The sequence below is a fragment of the Marmota flaviventris genome, chromosome 2 (assembly GCF_047511675.1).
Source record: "Marmota flaviventris isolate mMarFla1 chromosome 2, mMarFla1.hap1, whole genome shotgun sequence".
Lineage (NCBI taxonomy): Eukaryota > Metazoa > Chordata > Mammalia > Rodentia > Sciuridae > Marmota > Marmota flaviventris.
Window position 1 is genome coordinate 89,690,230 of NC_092499.1, and position 16,317 is coordinate 89,706,546.

The window sequence follows — 16,317 nt, forward strand, 5'->3', positions numbered from 1 at the left end:
CCGCTCTTCACTATGGGACCTCAATAATTATGGAACTTCTGTGTATGGTAAGAATAGTAAGTGTTGCCAGAGCATGAATCATACATGTCAAGTGCCTGGAAAGAACACAGTAGGTGTCCATTTTCTGCTACTTCACAGAATACCTGAAACTAAGTAATTTATAAAGGAGTTTATTTAGTTCATGGTTCCAGAGGTTAAAAGTCCAAGATCTGGAGCTCAGATCCAGTGAGGGGCTTATGCAATATCATAACAATGGAGGAAAAGTAGAAAGGCAGGTGGGCATGTGCAGTAGACACAAAACAAGAGGCAGCCTCACACTTTTTTTTTTTTTTTATGTTGTTGTTACTGGGGATTCAACTCAGGGACACTCAACCACTGAGCCACATCCACAGCCCTATTTTATGTTTTATTTAGAGATGGGGTGTCACGGAGTTGCTTAGTGCCTCACCATTGCTGAGTCTGGCTTTGAACTCATGATCCTCCTGTTTCAGCCTCCAGAGCCACTGGGATTATAGGCGTGTGCCACCACACCCAGCACAGCCTCACACTTTTGACAACCTGCTCTCATGGTAACTAATCCAGTCCATCAAGAATTGACACAGTCCCTAAGAAAGGCATTAATCCCTCTTAATGACCTAATCATCTCTTAAAGTCTCCATCTCCCAACACTGCCACCATGGCAGATTTCAACATGAATTTCAGAGGGGACAAATCATAACAGCAGGCATCACAAATGGTGGCTGCTTACCACTTCAAAATGTTTTGTTTCAGGCTAATTGAATCTGAGGTGAGGGTAAATTTTTCAGATAAAGGTAGAATTGCAAGTATCATAAGCCCAATGTTAAAGTGTGGGAGTAAGGTGGGCTTATCTGGGCTCCTATCTTTTCTCTGCCACTTAACTGCTGGATAATCTGACAAATTAGTTCACTTATCTGAGCCTATTTACTCATCCATAAGAATGGGAATAAAAAGAGTAATGACTTCCTTGGTTTGATTTGATCTTAATGGGTAATGTGTGGGAAGCACTTGGGAATAGGGTTAGAGCATTCCCAGTGCTTGATAAATGCAGGTTTTTGTAATGGTGTGTATAATGGGTATAATGACAAATTTCTGGTAATGTAATATCACTATATGTTAATACTCTCCTGTATCAGGATTCTTGACGTATAAACTTCTGGAATCAGATCTTGACAAAAACTTTTCTTCTCAGTAGCTGCACCACAATCATTTGCTTCTTTCCTAACTTACCATCATGGCCACCACTATGCCAGGGGATATGGAACACCCCTGAAAATCCAAAGAGAAGACATACCCCAGCTCCCAACCCCAATGCCCATAATGTGGGCAGTTGGTAAATGTTGTTGTTCATGAAGGAAAATGATCCTTGGCTACAAGTCCTACTAGGTAAAGCTGCTCTGTATGAGAAATGGGGAAGAATGTTCCCATTGGGTCAGGGGTTCCTAAAGATATCATGAATAGATGTGATCTCTTTTTTGGGGGGGAAAGCATTAATATGACTAATCCTGTTGTGTAGAGAATGGTCTTTTAAGAGTTTTTCACTTAGGAAGGGCAATGAACTTGGCTTCCAGGAGGCCACGGTTTTGTGAAGGACATTAAATCACCTACACCTGTAAACTGGGTCCTTTGAGCTTCCATGGATGACACTTCACTGGAACAGAGTGGTCAGCTGCTGACCTGGAACAACCCCTTTGTGGGAGGGTAGAGGAATCTGAGCTTCAGATAAGGGAGCAGCCATGGATGAGGGATGAGAGACCATAAAGAAAAATACAAGTTGAGGAAAGGTCTCAAACGAAAGGGAACCACTGTGGTCAAACGGAGAAGTCTGGACGTGGGGAATCGCCTTGGTTTTTCATTCTGGCAGAAAGGATGACTGCCAGGAACTGGCAAGGGTGATGACACTGGAGCAGAAACCCCGGATACCCGTTATCACAGGTGCAGCCACCCAGCTTCTGGGTTCTCTTCCCGTCAGGAGATGGAAATGATGACCTAGGGGGTTGGCTAAGCAAGATTCGTTTGCATCATCCTTTTCCCCACTTCTTCTCCAGTCCCTACCCAATTGCTTCACAATCTGGGGCTGGTGATGCTGGCTCTGACCTGAAAGGGAGACAAGAGGCAGCAGTCCCAGAGCGCCCGACTTTTGCGACTTTGCTGCAGCGTCCCGAACCTGCGTTGGCCTTCGGAGTTCGGGATGCAGTTCTGGGGCGCTGGGCCCCTCCGGAGGCTGGACCCTGTGGGGGTCGCCTAGAGCTACCTCGTGGGGACGCGGCTCCCCTCTCCAAGAGCTCTGAAAACCTGGCAGCTCCCGGGGAGGCTGAGGTCCCAGGGCCGCGGGGCTGGCGGAGCTGGCGGGGCCGGAAGTTCGGCTGGGACGGGCGGGTGGGGGTGCACCGGCGTGGGCGGGGCCGGCGACGCAGGAGTTAATGTCCGCTCCGCCCCGGCCGCGCTGACTCAGTTTCACCAGAAACTAGGGGGTGGCGGTGGCAGATCCCGAGAGCACTCGGCACCCCGGCAGAAGCCGCGGCCTGAGCCGCGCAGGAAACTGGGCCCGGATCCTCGGCAGGCCAGGCCCCACCCCACTCACCTGCCCAGGTAACCGAGGCCCTGGAGCGCGAGGCGGAGGCGGAGGCGGAGCGGGCTCGGAGCATGTTTGGCCGTTTGTTTGGCACCTGTACGTGCGTCCGGGTACGTGAGCTTCTTAGCAGTTTGTGTGTCCGTCCGTCGGGCGACCCGGTCACTAGAGTGTGTGGGGGAGGTCGGGCCCGCGTGCCCCTCTTCACTGCGGGGTGTTCCGTGTCCCCGCACCCCGACTTCCTGCCTGCCTGCCCGCCTCCCTCGAAGTCTCCCACCCAGGCTGATCAGGCGTGTCTCCTCTGTCCCCTCCCTTCTCTCAGGTCACAAGTACCCTCAGAACCCAGAGGCTCGCACTGTGAAGGTGACTCCCCCCCCCTGGGGAAGAGGGCGACGGCCCCTGGGAGGATGATGGCCGGCGCTCGCCTTGCCCAAGCCGGCATCCCTGTGGTCCTTGAGGTGTTGCTTCTGTGCGTGCTGGGTCTCCAGATCACTGAGTCCGGGCTGCCTCCCGCACCCCCTGAGCTGCCGGCGGGAACTGCCTGCCTGAACCTCTTCACTCCGGGGGTTCCTGCCTTCGTGCTGGACACGGAAGCCTCGGTCAGCAACGGGGCCACCTTTCTGGGTTCCCCCACCGTGCGCCGGGGCTGGGATTGCGTGCGCTCCTGTTGCACCACCCAGAATTGCAACCTGGCGCTGGTGGAACTGCAGCCCGACGGCGGCGAGGACGCCATCACCGCCTGCTTCCTCATGAATTGCCTCTACGAGCACAACTTTGTGTGCAAGTTCGCGCGCAGAGAGGGCTTCATCAACTACCTCACAAGAGAGGTTTACCACTCGTACCACGAGCTTCGGACCCAGGGCTTTGGAGGTAAAAAGGAGGAGGCAGAGATGGCGGGCATGGATGGATCTGGAGAGGCTCAAAAGGGAACTAACTATGGTCCAAAGGGAACTAACTATGGTCCCGAGGGAACCAAGCATCAGAAAGAAGTTAGGGAGGAAAATCCAATTCCACCCGATTCCTCCAGGAGGAACTATAACCAGTGAACAAAAGAAAGATGGTATGAGTGGGTATGGGGGACATTCCAGAGCCCAGGCACTGGCTCTTGAATTCAGAATGTTCAGAGGTGATGATCTGGCACCCAAGGGAAGCCTGGCCTTGGGCTGTGTGTATGGGAGAGAAGAGACAACTTTCCAGGCTTCACAACCTCTGACCCTCATAGGCTGAGTCAAATTATTAGGTGTCTGGATGCAGCCTGGTGACTAGAAATGTACCCTGGCCAACCACTGTCCTAGGCACCTTGAGTCCTTGGCAAGTGAGCCTGGCTAGTCTCCTCCACTGGCTGGATGTTGAGCTGATTGACATCTCTGTACACCTGAGAACAGATTGGCCTTTTGTTGATCTGGAGGGGAAAGGCAGACCCCAAGAGACTAAGGAAGAAGCCCTGTCTGGGATTGACTCCAAGAGAGGTGGTGTTGGGGGCACAATAGCCCAGAGGCTCTGGGGTGGGGGATGAGGAAGGTTGCTGGGTGAGTCAGCCCAGTGGTATGTATACCTGGTAGGGGAAGGATGTCACCTGTTCATGCAGGTGTGTGTGTGTGTGTGTGTGTGTGTGTGTGTGTATGTATGTGTGCATGCACTCACCCATGTGAACCAAGCAGGGCTCTCCTTGCTTAGGAAATGGTAGCAGAGCTGTCTGCTCACCTTGTTTACTTCCACGGATAGGGGCAAAATGGGGGTCAAAACTCCTCCTTCTTCCTCCAACTGAGCAGTAGGGAGTGAGATCAAGACTGGTCAAAAACCTTTCCTCCTCATTTTCTTCACCTGCTCTCTGGCCAGGTAGGGCTCCAGGACAAAAGTGGGTCATAAACAGATAACCATTACTGAATTCTGTGCCATTCATCCTGCAGGCCTCATTCTGAAAAGGATGCTGTTGTTGGTCAACTGCTTTTTAGATTAGAAAACTGAGCCCCCACCCCACCATAATGTCCATAAATTGTAAACTTAAGGACTCACGCAGGGAGACCTCCAAAAGTCCTGGGTTCTTTTTTCACATGAGACTACCGTTCCAGTAGAAACCTAGCATTCTGACCCAAGATAGCCAACAGATAACAAAAGCAAAGACTGGGGAGTCCAGTGGCCAGGACGGGCTGGGGCTGAGTCAGAGGTGAGCTCAGTGTGGAAAGTAGACAAAGGACTTTCCTCTCCAGCCTTTTCTAGGGCTAGTACCTCTTCCAGGTCTCCCAGTAGCTCTTTTGTGTCTCTGAGGAGAAGTGAGATGGGAATTCTGTGAAATGGGGGTCAATATCTATGGTCTAAGCTGAACTCTGAGGTCCCACTGGGCCAGAACTGGAGCCTGTTCCACAAGGAAGCAATAGATAGTGTAGGTGGCAGTGACTCTAATTGATTGTCAGTGCCCTTCCTGCTCTGACATAGGCCCTGTAGGAGGCCCACCGAGGGTCAGAGCCAGATCTCTGAAGTCTGGTCAGGAAGGTGAACTGGATAAGGGTCACCTGGTCTTGGGCTCAGCCTTTCTCATCTGGAAACCCCCAAGGACTGGCCTACTTGGCACAAGGTAGGCTAGAGTGGGGATTTCCTGGGGCATGTAAAAAGTTGGGTAGGACTTGGACTACAAGTGAGCCCCAGGACATTGTAGACTATTTTCAGGGTTCTGCCTTGGAAACTGGGGGAAGCTGTGTATGTCAAGGGCTCCACTGTTGGCTAAGTCTGGCTGGTAAACTGGAGGCTAGAGCAGACAGAAGCAGCCAAAATAGACTGGGTAGTCAGGGCTTCTGAACATTTTTTTTTTTTTTTTTTCTGGTACTGGGAATTGAACCCAAGACTCTCACACATGCCAGGCAAGTACTCTACCACTGAGTCATATCCCCAGTCCTAAATCTTTGATTCTTATACTTGGTAGAGAAATCCTGTTGAAAAGGGTTGATTTGTTTTCTCTTCCCTGCCTGTGGCCAGGCCAGTCCAGTCCAGATTCCTACAGCTGGAGGCCAAGGAGTTTGTCCCTCCTCTCCCCTGCTCCTGCCCTCCCCCATCTTTCCTATGGCAGAGTGGTTTAGGAGGTGGAATCTGTGTTTCCCTGGAGATGTCCTGGAGCTTGGCAGCTGGGGGAGGGCTGGTTTTATTGCCAGTCTAGCCTTTGGTCTCTTGGGGATGGGAACAAAGGAGTGGTAGGGCAGGGCATCGGCCCTTGTCCTGGGACCTGGGGCTTAGCAAGTTGTGGGTAGGAAGTTCCTAATTCTATTCAAGGTCTGGCATCTCTCTCCTTGCCACTTTGACCTAGGGGGCTGGGCTTGAGGCCTATAATCTCTTGTTTGCTAGGTAGGCTTCTAAGTAGTCTATTTTCTTTCATTTTCTACAAAATGCAAGGCGGTGGCTCCTCCAGTTCACTGCCCTCTTATTTCATCTCTCAGCCTCTTTTCCTGATCACCACTGAGCCAGGGTTACTTCCAGACATTTTTCTACTCTCTTTTTTCTAAACTCCTTAAATCCAGTATGTTTTCTCAGTTTTGTAGGTATCCATAACTTTTGACATGTTTCCCTGTGAAACCTCTTCCCTTCCATCCCTCTGCTGTCTCCATGTGTCCTGGGTCTCTTCTCTGTGACCAATTCTGTGAGCTTCCCCATTGCCCCATTGGCTCTGCTTTCTCTGCCTCATTAAGGAAGAATCCTGTGACTTGGCCTTCTACCAGCTGCCCTCATCTCCTAAACTTTTTTTTTTTAATTTTTTTAAACTGGGGACTGGGCCCCAAGGGCACTATACCAGTGAGCTAGATCCCCACTCCTAAAAAAAAAAAAAAAAAAAAAAATTATTGCTAAGTTGCTGAGGTGGGCCACAAACTTGTGATCCTCCTGGAATTACAGGTGTGTTCCACCACACCTGACTTTACCTTTTCTTCTTGCTTTGCACTCACTCACTCTTTTTTTTGTTGTTAAATTTTCTTTTCTTTCAATATTTTTTTAGTTATCAATGGACCTTTATTTTATTTATTTATATGCGGTGCTGAGAATCAAACCCAGGGCCTCACACATGCTAGGCAAGCGCTCTAACTCTGAGCCGCAACCCCAGCTCATGTACACACTCACTCTTTTTTTTTTTAATATTTATTTATTTATGTATCTTTAGTTTTAGGTGGATACATTAGTTTGTTTTTATATGGTGCAGAGGATTGAACCCAGTGCCTCATGCATGCTGAGCACTCTACCACTAAGCCACTATCCCAGCCCCCACACTCACTCTTATACCTGAAGTGACCCTCTTTAGAGCCTCCATGGAGGGCAGTATCAGAACTGTAGATGCTGTCATCATTGACACAATCCTACTTGTAGGAATTCATTTTGCTGCTCGATTTACACATGTATACAACAGCTTGACAGACAGTTATTCATTGTAGTATTGTTTATAATAATGAAGAATTGGAAACAATTTCAGTGTCTGTCAACACATCCTCTAATTGAATCCTGTGATGCTGTTGGAATAATAATAAACCCCAAGACAGCATGGTTTAGGAAAGAAGGAAAGAAAGCTGTGAATTAAAATACTATATTCATTACACACAAACTGGTAGATGCCTTTGGTGTAAGGAATTTGGGGTGTTAAGGAAAAGAGGCTAATTAATTTTCACCTCCCTTTTTAATTTAATATACATGTATTATTTAGACTACAAAACAAAAACTCAGGATTTTAAAACAACAAAAATCACACCTCTAAGCAGATGATGACCTATAGTGTGACATTTTGGAGAAGACATGAGCTCTGGAGTCAGTTCAAATCCCAGCTTTGCCATTTAAAAACTGAGCCAGAAGTGCTGGGGATGTGGCTCATTGACAGAGTACTTGCCTAGCATGCACAAGACCCCTGGTTTCACTTAAAAAAAAAACAAACAAACTGAGCCATGACCCTGGGCAAGTTATTAACCTCTCAGGTTGGAGTCAACAAGTTCTTCCTTTTTTTTTTAAAAAAAAAAAAAAAGAGATTCCTTTATTTTTTAAAAAATGGGCCTTTACTTTGTTCATTCATTTATATGTGGTGCTGAGAATTGAACCCAGTGCCTCACACATGCCAGGCAAGTGCTCTACCACTGAGCCACAACCCCAGCTCCTCCATTTTTTTTTCCAATATAGAATTCATTTTATTTGGAATAATGAGATTATTCTAGGTAAATGAAAGAACATTTTATGATAGTAAACAAACTTTTTTTCTTTAAAGGTCAAAATAGTAAATATTTTAAGCTTTGTGTGAAATAAGGTCTCTATTGTAACCACTCTGCTGTTGTCATGTGAAAGCAGCCCTAGACAATATGTAAGGACAGGGGCAAAGTTGTGCTCCAACTTACAGGCACACTTTTTTTTCCCCCAGTGCTAGGAATCGAACCCAGGGTTTCATGCATCCTCAGCAAGCAGTCTGCTACTACGCTACATCTCAGTAGCCCCACAAATTTTAATGTTGTATACTTTTTTTCTTTATCCATTTCAAAATATAACAGATGGTGGGATGAATTTGGCCCACAGGCCACAGTGTGCTGACCCCTGATATAGGTAATGCAGATAGGTACTCAGTGTGATGGCAGTCACATTCTCAATGTACCCAGCAAGGCATCAGCTTTGTTGGTAAATACACCTCCTTTCTGTCTCCAGCCCTGGCCTCTGGAAAGCCCACACATATCTGCCACTGCCTGCTGTTTCTGGTGGATCTTTCTTGCCTCAAGTTCAGCTTCTCTGTGAGTGAACACACAGGTTCCCTCTAAATCTAGTTTCCCTTCCATGTGTGCCCTGGCTCTTCCTCCTGAGTTCCCAGAGCCTTTCGTGAGAAGCCTGAAGTGTCTGCCCACCAGTTTCTTACATCCTTCTTTCCATTTTCTTGACTGCTTTGTGATTCAGACCCTTCCTGTTGAACTTGCCCTGACCACTGCCCTGGTCCACCTGTCACCCTCCTTGCTGCACAGAACCTTTCCAAACATATGTGTGAACAAGTACTGCCCAGAGCAGGAGCTCTCTGCTGAGTCCTAGCCCCTCCCTTAGGACTCCTGGGCCTCCATCAGGAATCTCAGAGGTCAGAGTCTGGTAATGCAAAAGCCTCCAGGACTTTGCCCCACTGCTCACAGCCAACATCTGTCCCCTTCCTGTATCACCAGTTGTTTAATATTTGAATATTACTTCTGTTGTGAACAAACACTCTTGCCTGGCATTCTGCAGCTCTTTGAGGTTTGTGCCAGACTGGCTGATTTCCTTATTGCCCATTGAACCAGCCTTGCAGATTCCTAGCTCCTCACTCTTGTTTTCTATTGTCGTCAGCAACAAAAAAGATTTAAAAATTCTTCTTCCCTTCTCCAGAATGCCTTCCTTCCTCTGGCCTATCTCCATTCTCACAATGTCCTCTGCCTTGTCTTGTACATATACTGCTTCATGTTGTTGGATTTTATCTGCCCAACTGGACTATAATTCCTGCCAGACACTTTGTTCATTTCCTAGGGCTGTTGTAACAAATCACTATAAACTGTTTGGCTTAAAACAACAGAAATTTTGGGCTGGAGTTGTGGCTCAGCAGTGAGCGCTTGCCTAGCATGTGCAAGGCCCTGGGTTCAATCCTCAGCACCACATAAAAATAAATAAAGATATTGTGTCCAACTACAACTAAAAAATAAATATTAAAAAAAAACAACCCAGAAATTTAGGAGTGTGGATGTAGCTCAGTGGTAAAGCACTTACCTAGCATGAATGAATGCATGAGGTTCTGGGTTCAATCCCCATCACCACATAAAAAATATACAACAACAACAATAAAATGATTTTTAAAAAATCAAATTTATTCTCTCACAGTTCTAGAGGTCAAAAGTCTAAAATCAAGATGTCATCAGAGACACACTGTCTCTGAAGATTTCAGCAGAGAATCCTTCCTCACCTCTTCCAGTTTATGGTGGCTCCGTGTGTCTTTTGGCTTGTGACTGCCTCACTCCAGTCTCTGCTTGTCTTGACATGGCCTCTTCTTTCATTTTGTCTTCTCTTCTGTTTCTTAAAGGACACTTGTGGAGGGGAGAGGCTGGGCTTGTGGCTCAGCAGTAGAGCGCTTGCCTAGCACGTGTGAGACCCTGGGTTCGATCCTCAGCACCACATAAAAATAAATAAATAAAATAAAGATATATACTTTAAAAAAAAAACACTTGTCATTAGATTTGGGGCCTAGCCAACTAATCCAGGATGACCTCATCTGGAAATCTGTAACATACATACTTCTGCAAATGTCCTTTTCCCAAATAAGGTCACATTTGTAGGTTTCAGGGGTTTGCAGTGGACATATCTTTTGGGAGCCACCATTTAATGAGTGGAACTCATGCTTTGTTCTTATCTCTGTCCCCTGGCTTTTGATCCTGGATAGAGGAAGCCATAGGCACAGACTGTCACTAAGAGTCTATCACTAAGATTCTACCACTTGTAGAATCTGTCAGAGCTGACACAGACACCTCATTCCCATAGCCACTCACCCTGGGGTTCCAGGGCCTGCTACCTTATTTCTCAGGAACTCTGCTTTAGACCTCTGTCCAGACAGGCTTTTGCATGGTCTAGACTGGCAGAGTAAACATGATAAATTTTAATTACACATTTCCTTTTTTGACTTTAAAAGAAAGTGTTACTTTAACCTTAAAGTGTTACTTTAAAGCAATTAGCACAAGCACCTGCTTATTATAGAGGAACAAGCTCATTCCTCCAAGTACATACACACTTCCCAAATGAGGTTAGACAGCACAGGCTGTTCAGTAAGAAACAGAAAGTGGGTTTTACTACATAAAGAATGTCTCCAGTATACTAAAGTCATAATGTCCCTGAATAGAGAACAAGACACTGGTTTTGTTAGCTTTTACCATGTCCCACACAAGCTGCTAAGTTCCAAGTTGATCCAGATATGGCCCATAGTGCCCCTGCCCTACTTCCTTCCCCAGGAGATACCTGGTCCATTCAGTGAGAGTTGATCTTACTTCACCTTCCCCCAGGGTCCCGGATCCCAAGGGCCTGGGTGGGCATAGACTTGAAGGTGCAGCCCCAGGAACCCCTGGTGCTAAAGGATGTGGACAACACAGATTGGCATCTACTGCAGGGTGGCACAGACGTCAGGATAGAGGTGAGATATTGGACCGACTTCCTGACCTCCTCCCCCATCAGCCTCCTAGGGTAATAGGCTAACCAGTGGCTCCAGGTGGTGTGGGGTGGAGAGAAGGTGAGGATGAATTTAGCACCAAGTCCCTAGGAGGTGGGTATGTGGCTGGGAGTTCCTGGGGCAGCCCAAGGGTATTAAGGGGTGTCCAAGCCTGATGACCAGTCTTATGTGTAGAGGAATAATCCGGACCAGGTGGAGCTGTGGGGACTCAAGGAAGGCACCTACCTGTTCCAGTTGACAGTGACTGGCTCAGAACAACCAGAGAATAAGGCCAACGTCACAGTCACTGTGCTATCTGCCAAGCAGACGGAAGGTGAGGGAAGGGTGGGCAGGTGGCACCTGGAGCCTTCCGCCCTCTGCTAATGGGTCCCATAGCCTCCCCCTCACAAGCTCTCCTCCCTCTAGACTACTGCCTTGCATCTAACAAGGTGGGCCGCTGCCGGGGTTCCTTCCCCCGCTGGTACTATGACCCCACAGAACAAATCTGCAAGAGATTCACTTATGGAGGTTGCTTGGGCAACAAGAACAACTACCTTCGGGAAGAAGAGTGTATGCTAGCCTGCCGGGATGTGCAAGGTGGGCCTTTGAGAGGCAGCTTTGGGGCTTAATTGACTTTTCACCCAGGGTGGGTGGTCTTTCTTCACCAGTCAGGGAGTGGGCTGTGGGAGTTTCCTATTCCCCACCTGCAATCATCTCATATCTGCTGGGACCTGACCATGCCTCTCTGACTTCTCCATTCTCTCCCAGGCCCCTCAATGGAAAGGCACCATCCAGGTAGGTGTTGTTACTTTCCCTGTCTCCCTCACAGTGCCAGGTCTTCCTCCATACCCATGACCAAGCCAACTTTGCCCAACACATTCCTCCTCTTGTAATATGGAAGGACCATAGAACACCCCACCCCTTCCAACACAACATCTTCCTGTCAGAATCTGCCCAGGTTACATGTATGAGGAGTCGGGTTGGTGGAGAGAGAATAGGCACACATCAGGATATCATGTTGGAGAAGGCCAGGCAGACCATGGACCCTTGGCACCTGTTGTTTGCCTGAGCCTGACCTCACCTCTACCACGTTCTTCCCTGACCCAGTATGTTCTGGCAGCTGCCACTCCACCCAATTCCGCTGCAGTAATGGCTGCTGCATCGACAGCTTCCTGGAGTGTGATGACACCCCAGACTGCCCTGACGGCTCTGACGAGGCCACCTGTGAAAAATGTGAGGCCTGGGGAATGGAAAAGGGGTGGGCAGCAGGCAGGGAGGTCCCAGCAGCTCTGCCCTGTGTCCCTGGGAGACCCTTGTTGAGCCTCTGACTTTTCGTCTCTGCAGACACCAGTGGCTTTGATGAGCTCCAGAGTATCCATTTCCTCAGTGACAAAGGTGAGATCCTCCCCAGAACCTCTGGGTCAGGTCAAACACTGGCACTGCCATCCTCATTCCACCTGGCAGTGCCCGAGGAACCTATTGTATGTGCCAGACTAAGGCCCAAAGCCCTAGAGGGCAGAGGGTTTCTCCTGGGGAGCAGCCTGTTCTCTGGCTGGCTCCTGGGTCCCCTTCTGTGACTATGCTTCCCCACCTCAATGATCGCCCATTATCTGAACAGCTTTGTAATGTTAGCCATGCCCAATGCAGATCACTTAATCAGTTTCTTTTTTTTTTTTTTTAAACTCAGTGTATTAAAAAGGAATTTCAGGTAAATGGAAAGCAACTGTAATTTGCTACAAGTTGAAAATTATGATAAATATAATAAACAATGTTAGTGAATTTTAGCTGGACATCATTGCTTGCCAAGGCTCAGACTCTGAGAACCATCTTCTTTTTTTTTTAATATATATATTTTTTGGTTGTAGTTGTGCATAATATGAACATACTGGGTCAGATGTAGTTGGACACAATACCTTTATTTTATTTCTTTATTTATATGTGGTGCTGAGGGTCGAACCCAGCACTGCACACATGCTAGGCGAACGTTCTACCTCTGAGCCACAACCCCAGCCCTGAGAACCATCCTCTTTGAGAGCCATTTTCTTTGTTAAAAATGCAAACTACAGGGGCTGGGGATGTGGCTCAAGTGGTAGCGCGCTCTCCTGGCATGCGTGCGGCCCGGGTTCGATCCTCAGCACCACATACAAACAAAGATGTTGTGTCCACCGAAAAATAAATAAGTAAATATTAAAAAAAAAAAAAATGCAAACTACAGTGACAGAAAATTGAAAAATAACTGTGTAAGTCCATGTAGTTTCCCATTATGCCAAAGCTTATTTTCAGACTTTGTCTTCCTTGTCTCTGGCAAAACTGCAGAAGATCCAGATGTTTCTGGGGCTCCCAGATCCTCACTGAACCACAGTTGCTCTCCCCATGGGGCAGGCAGGAGGTGGTAGGCAGAAGCCACGTGGGGCCTGCAGGGTGGTGGCAGGGATTCTCTGTGTGCTCACTGCTTTTCCTGCTCTCCACCCCCCAGGGCACTGTGTGGACCTGCCAGACACAGGACTCTGTCAGGAGAGCATCCCACGCTGGTACTACAACCCTTTCAGTGAACGCTGTGCCCGCTTCACTTATGGTGGTTGTTATGGCAACAAGAACAACTTTGAGGAAGAGCAGCAGTGTCTCGAGTCCTGTCACGGCATCTCCAGTGAGGGGGCTGGTGGGGATGTATTGGGTGGGATGAAGAAGAAGAGACTTAGCTCTGTCCCAAGGCCTAAGTGGGTCACCCCTCCATCAAGCCATGGGAGAGAATGGCAAAGAGGGGCTGGGGCACTGGGAGCAGCTGAGTCTCAGGGCCCTTAATACTAACTGGTCTCTCTCCCCCATCATGTTGCAGAGAAAGATGTGTTTGGTCTGCGACGGGAAAGCTCCATCTCCAGTGTAGGTAAGCTCTGGTCTGTCCTGATGCCAAGGTGGATGCATAGATATCAACTCAAGGGATCAACTCCACGTGATTGGTTGTGGACTCTTAAACCATGTTGAAAAGGATCCTAAGGTTACCTATAGAGACAGACTACTGCGATCAAATAGTGAGGCCCGTCATGGGCAAGGAAGGGAAATTCGGAGTGTGGAAATTCGGAGATGTCTGTAATCAGAGTCCCAGGTCTTTTTCCCAAGCTATCTGTAATAGAGTAACTTAGAGCCAAGACCTAAGACCCATTGGAACCCATCTGAGCTGCCAGAGCTGCCTTCAGTTTATATGCTGGAGGTATGAGTTGAGTACCCATGTGCTTCCATACCTGGCATCTATTTGACTTGACTCCCTTGGTAGAATGGGGTAAGTGTCATAGCCAGGCAAGGCTTGGGAGCCCCTTTTTCTGCTCCTTCTTCCCCAGGCTCTGTGGAAGTGGCTGTTGCTGTACTCCTGGTCACCTGCATCATCATGGTGATAGCCATCCTGGGTTATTGGTGCTTCAAGAACCAGAGACAGGACTTGCGCAGACATCACCACCTGAATCACCCACCACCCACCCCTGCCAGCTCCACTGTCTCCACCACTGAAGACACAGAGCACCTGGTCTATAATCATACCACCCGACCCCTCTGAGCCTGGGGCTCTTGCCATCTCTCACCAGGCCCTGCTTCCTGCTTACCAAGACAGAGGCCTGGACTGGGGAAAACTTTGGGACCAGACTCCTGCCTGTTTTCCTGGCACATTCTGCCTCAAAAGCCAGGGCTTTAGCTGTCTTGGAAGCCTCTGGGCTCAGGCTAGTTGTTTCTGAGAAAACACAAGGGTCTGAGAGAAGCAAAAAATCCTTGAACCAGGAGTATTGTGCATAGAAGGACCTGCCCTGCCTAGGGGTTCAGAGGAAGTTGGAGTTTTAGGTCCTGGTTGAAGCTGCCTGCCCCCACCCCATGGTGCCTGGGATGGTGTCAGAAGCTGGAGGCCCCAGTGTCTTCCACAGCTGCCCTTCCACTACACGGTCCAGAGCTGGAAGGAAGGACTTCTCTATTGTAGTTAGTGTTGTAAAGTATTGCTTTTGGGGGCTGGAGGCATAGATCAGTGCTAGAGTGTGTGCTTAATGCTTAGCATGCACAAGGCCCTGGGTTCTATCCCCAGTGTTGGGGAGGGGAAATTAAAAAAAAGCTTTATGTTTATTTAATGCCCTAGGGGTAGGAGTGAAGACAAATGGAAGGTATGTCTTCCTTTGCCTTCTTTCTTCCTTTTCCCTTGAGGTTGAGCTCTGCCCTTGACAAGCCCCTGAATCCCCAGTGCCTAACCCCAGGGCTCTCTGACATCACACCACCAACCCCTCCTCAATTTCCCACAAATCCAATTCACTCACAGTGTGATAAAATGGTTTGTGAGGCTGGGGTGTAGCTCAGTGGTGGAGTGCTTGCCTAGCATGCATAAGGCCCTGGATTCAATCCCCAGCACCTCAAAAAATAAAATTTTTAAATAAAATAATTTGTTTTGCACAGTTTCTGCCTCTGTTCTGCGGGCAAGAGAGGGATAAGATTGCTAGGGGTAGATGTGACCGCCCAGTCCAACTGGTTCAGACTTTGGCCATCCTGTTTAGCAGGTTTTCCCACCTCTCCCGAAACTGCTCTGGCCCCAGGGTGGAGAGAAGTGCCAAATTTGACCACCAGAGGGGAGGGGTGAGGGCCATGCAAGTAGGGGGCACCTGGAGGCCAAGGCCCTGCTGTGTAGTATGATTTCTGGTGGAGCTTCTCACTGGGCCTGCTCGGTAGCTGGGGCGAGTCTTAACCCCCTGTGTACTGGGGGGTTGGGAGAGGGGTTGCACAGGCTTCAACCCTGATCCTTCCATCCACCTGATCAGACTTAGGTCTGCCTCCCTGTCCATCCACAGAAGCAAATGCAGCCCTTCCCAAGTTCTGTGCTGCCCAAGAGCCATTAATTGAGTTACCCCATGCCAATCCACTTCTCTGTTTGCTCAAACTATCTCTTGGTAGGGGAGGGGGAAAAAAAAAGTCACACTTTCAATTAACTCATTTATTTAATAAATCACTTTGAGCTCCTATATGCCAGGCACTGACAATCATTAGAAATTTGACATTGTTGAGAGAAGCAGGTGGGAAGCACTACTGAAGTGCTTTACATTTCATATGCAATTCAGCACAACCTTGTGGTGAAGGTGCTATTACCCCCATTTTACAGGCAAGGAAACTGACAGTGAAGGTTAATTCTGAGGTCCTGGAGTTGGTGTGGGAGGACTGGATCCAAACCCAAAAAATATTCCCCAGAGTATAGTCTTCCAGGAGAGGTTGGGGGCTACTGGTAAGCAACTGAAGTGCCACTGACATGAATCTACATATGTGAAGTTCTGGGTGTTCAACTCTGAATTTCCACCACTGTGCACATCTCTGAAGAAGCAGCCAAACCAGGAAGCAGAACCTTCCTGCACACCAGATGAGCCACCTTTCAATGGTAATGCCTCTTGATTGTACCTGTTCTATTCAGTGAGACCACAGGTACCACCTTCCCTTTATCATCCCAGCCTAAGATCAAAACTTCCCACTGCCGCACTGGTCCTGCTGGCTGGTACTCTTTGCTCCACACTCCTGGATCTGCCAACAGGACTCTGAGCACAGGGCACCTCTTCTTTTGTTTACCTATCTG

At 48.4% G+C, this 16,317-nt stretch overlaps 1 protein-coding gene across 2 annotated transcripts; it reads left to right on the forward strand.

Moving 5' to 3' along the window:
- Positions 1-2,441: 2,441 nt before the first annotated feature.
- On the forward strand, positions 2,442-15,134 carry Spint1 (serine peptidase inhibitor, Kunitz type 1). 2 transcript variants are annotated; one of them, XM_071607315.1, is made up of 11 exons: positions 2,442-2,610; positions 2,913-3,460; positions 10,594-10,721; positions 10,932-11,070; positions 11,163-11,333; positions 11,505-11,531; positions 11,844-11,969; positions 12,081-12,131; positions 13,213-13,383; positions 13,573-13,620; positions 14,072-15,134. In XM_071607315.1, exons 2-11 carry the CDS (start codon positions 2,998-3,000, stop codon positions 14,281-14,283), a joined length of 1,536 nt encoding a protein of 511 aa, XP_071463416.1. In that variant the 5' UTR covers positions 2,442-2,610; positions 2,913-2,997; the 3' UTR covers positions 14,284-15,134. The 2 variants fall into 2 exon arrangements, with proteins under 2 accessions (XP_071463416.1, XP_071463417.1); XM_071607316.1 differs by lacking the exon at positions 2,442-2,610 and adding an exon at positions 2,615-2,703.
- The last annotated feature ends 1,183 nt before the right edge of the window (positions 15,135-16,317 follow it).

Coding starts and splice junctions, on each gene's coding strand:
- Spint1 (XM_071607315.1), top strand. CDS start 2,998: ATGATGGCCGGCGCTCGCCTTGCCCAAGCCGGCATCCCTGTGGTCCTT. Junction 11,532..11,843: donor AATGGAAAGGCACCATCCAG/GTAGGTGTTGTT, acceptor TCCCTGACCCAG/TATGTTCTGGCAGCTGCCAC. Junction 13,384..13,572: donor GTCCTGTCACGGCATCTCCA/GTGAGGGGGCTG, acceptor ATCATGTTGCAG/AGAAAGATGTGTTTGGTCTG.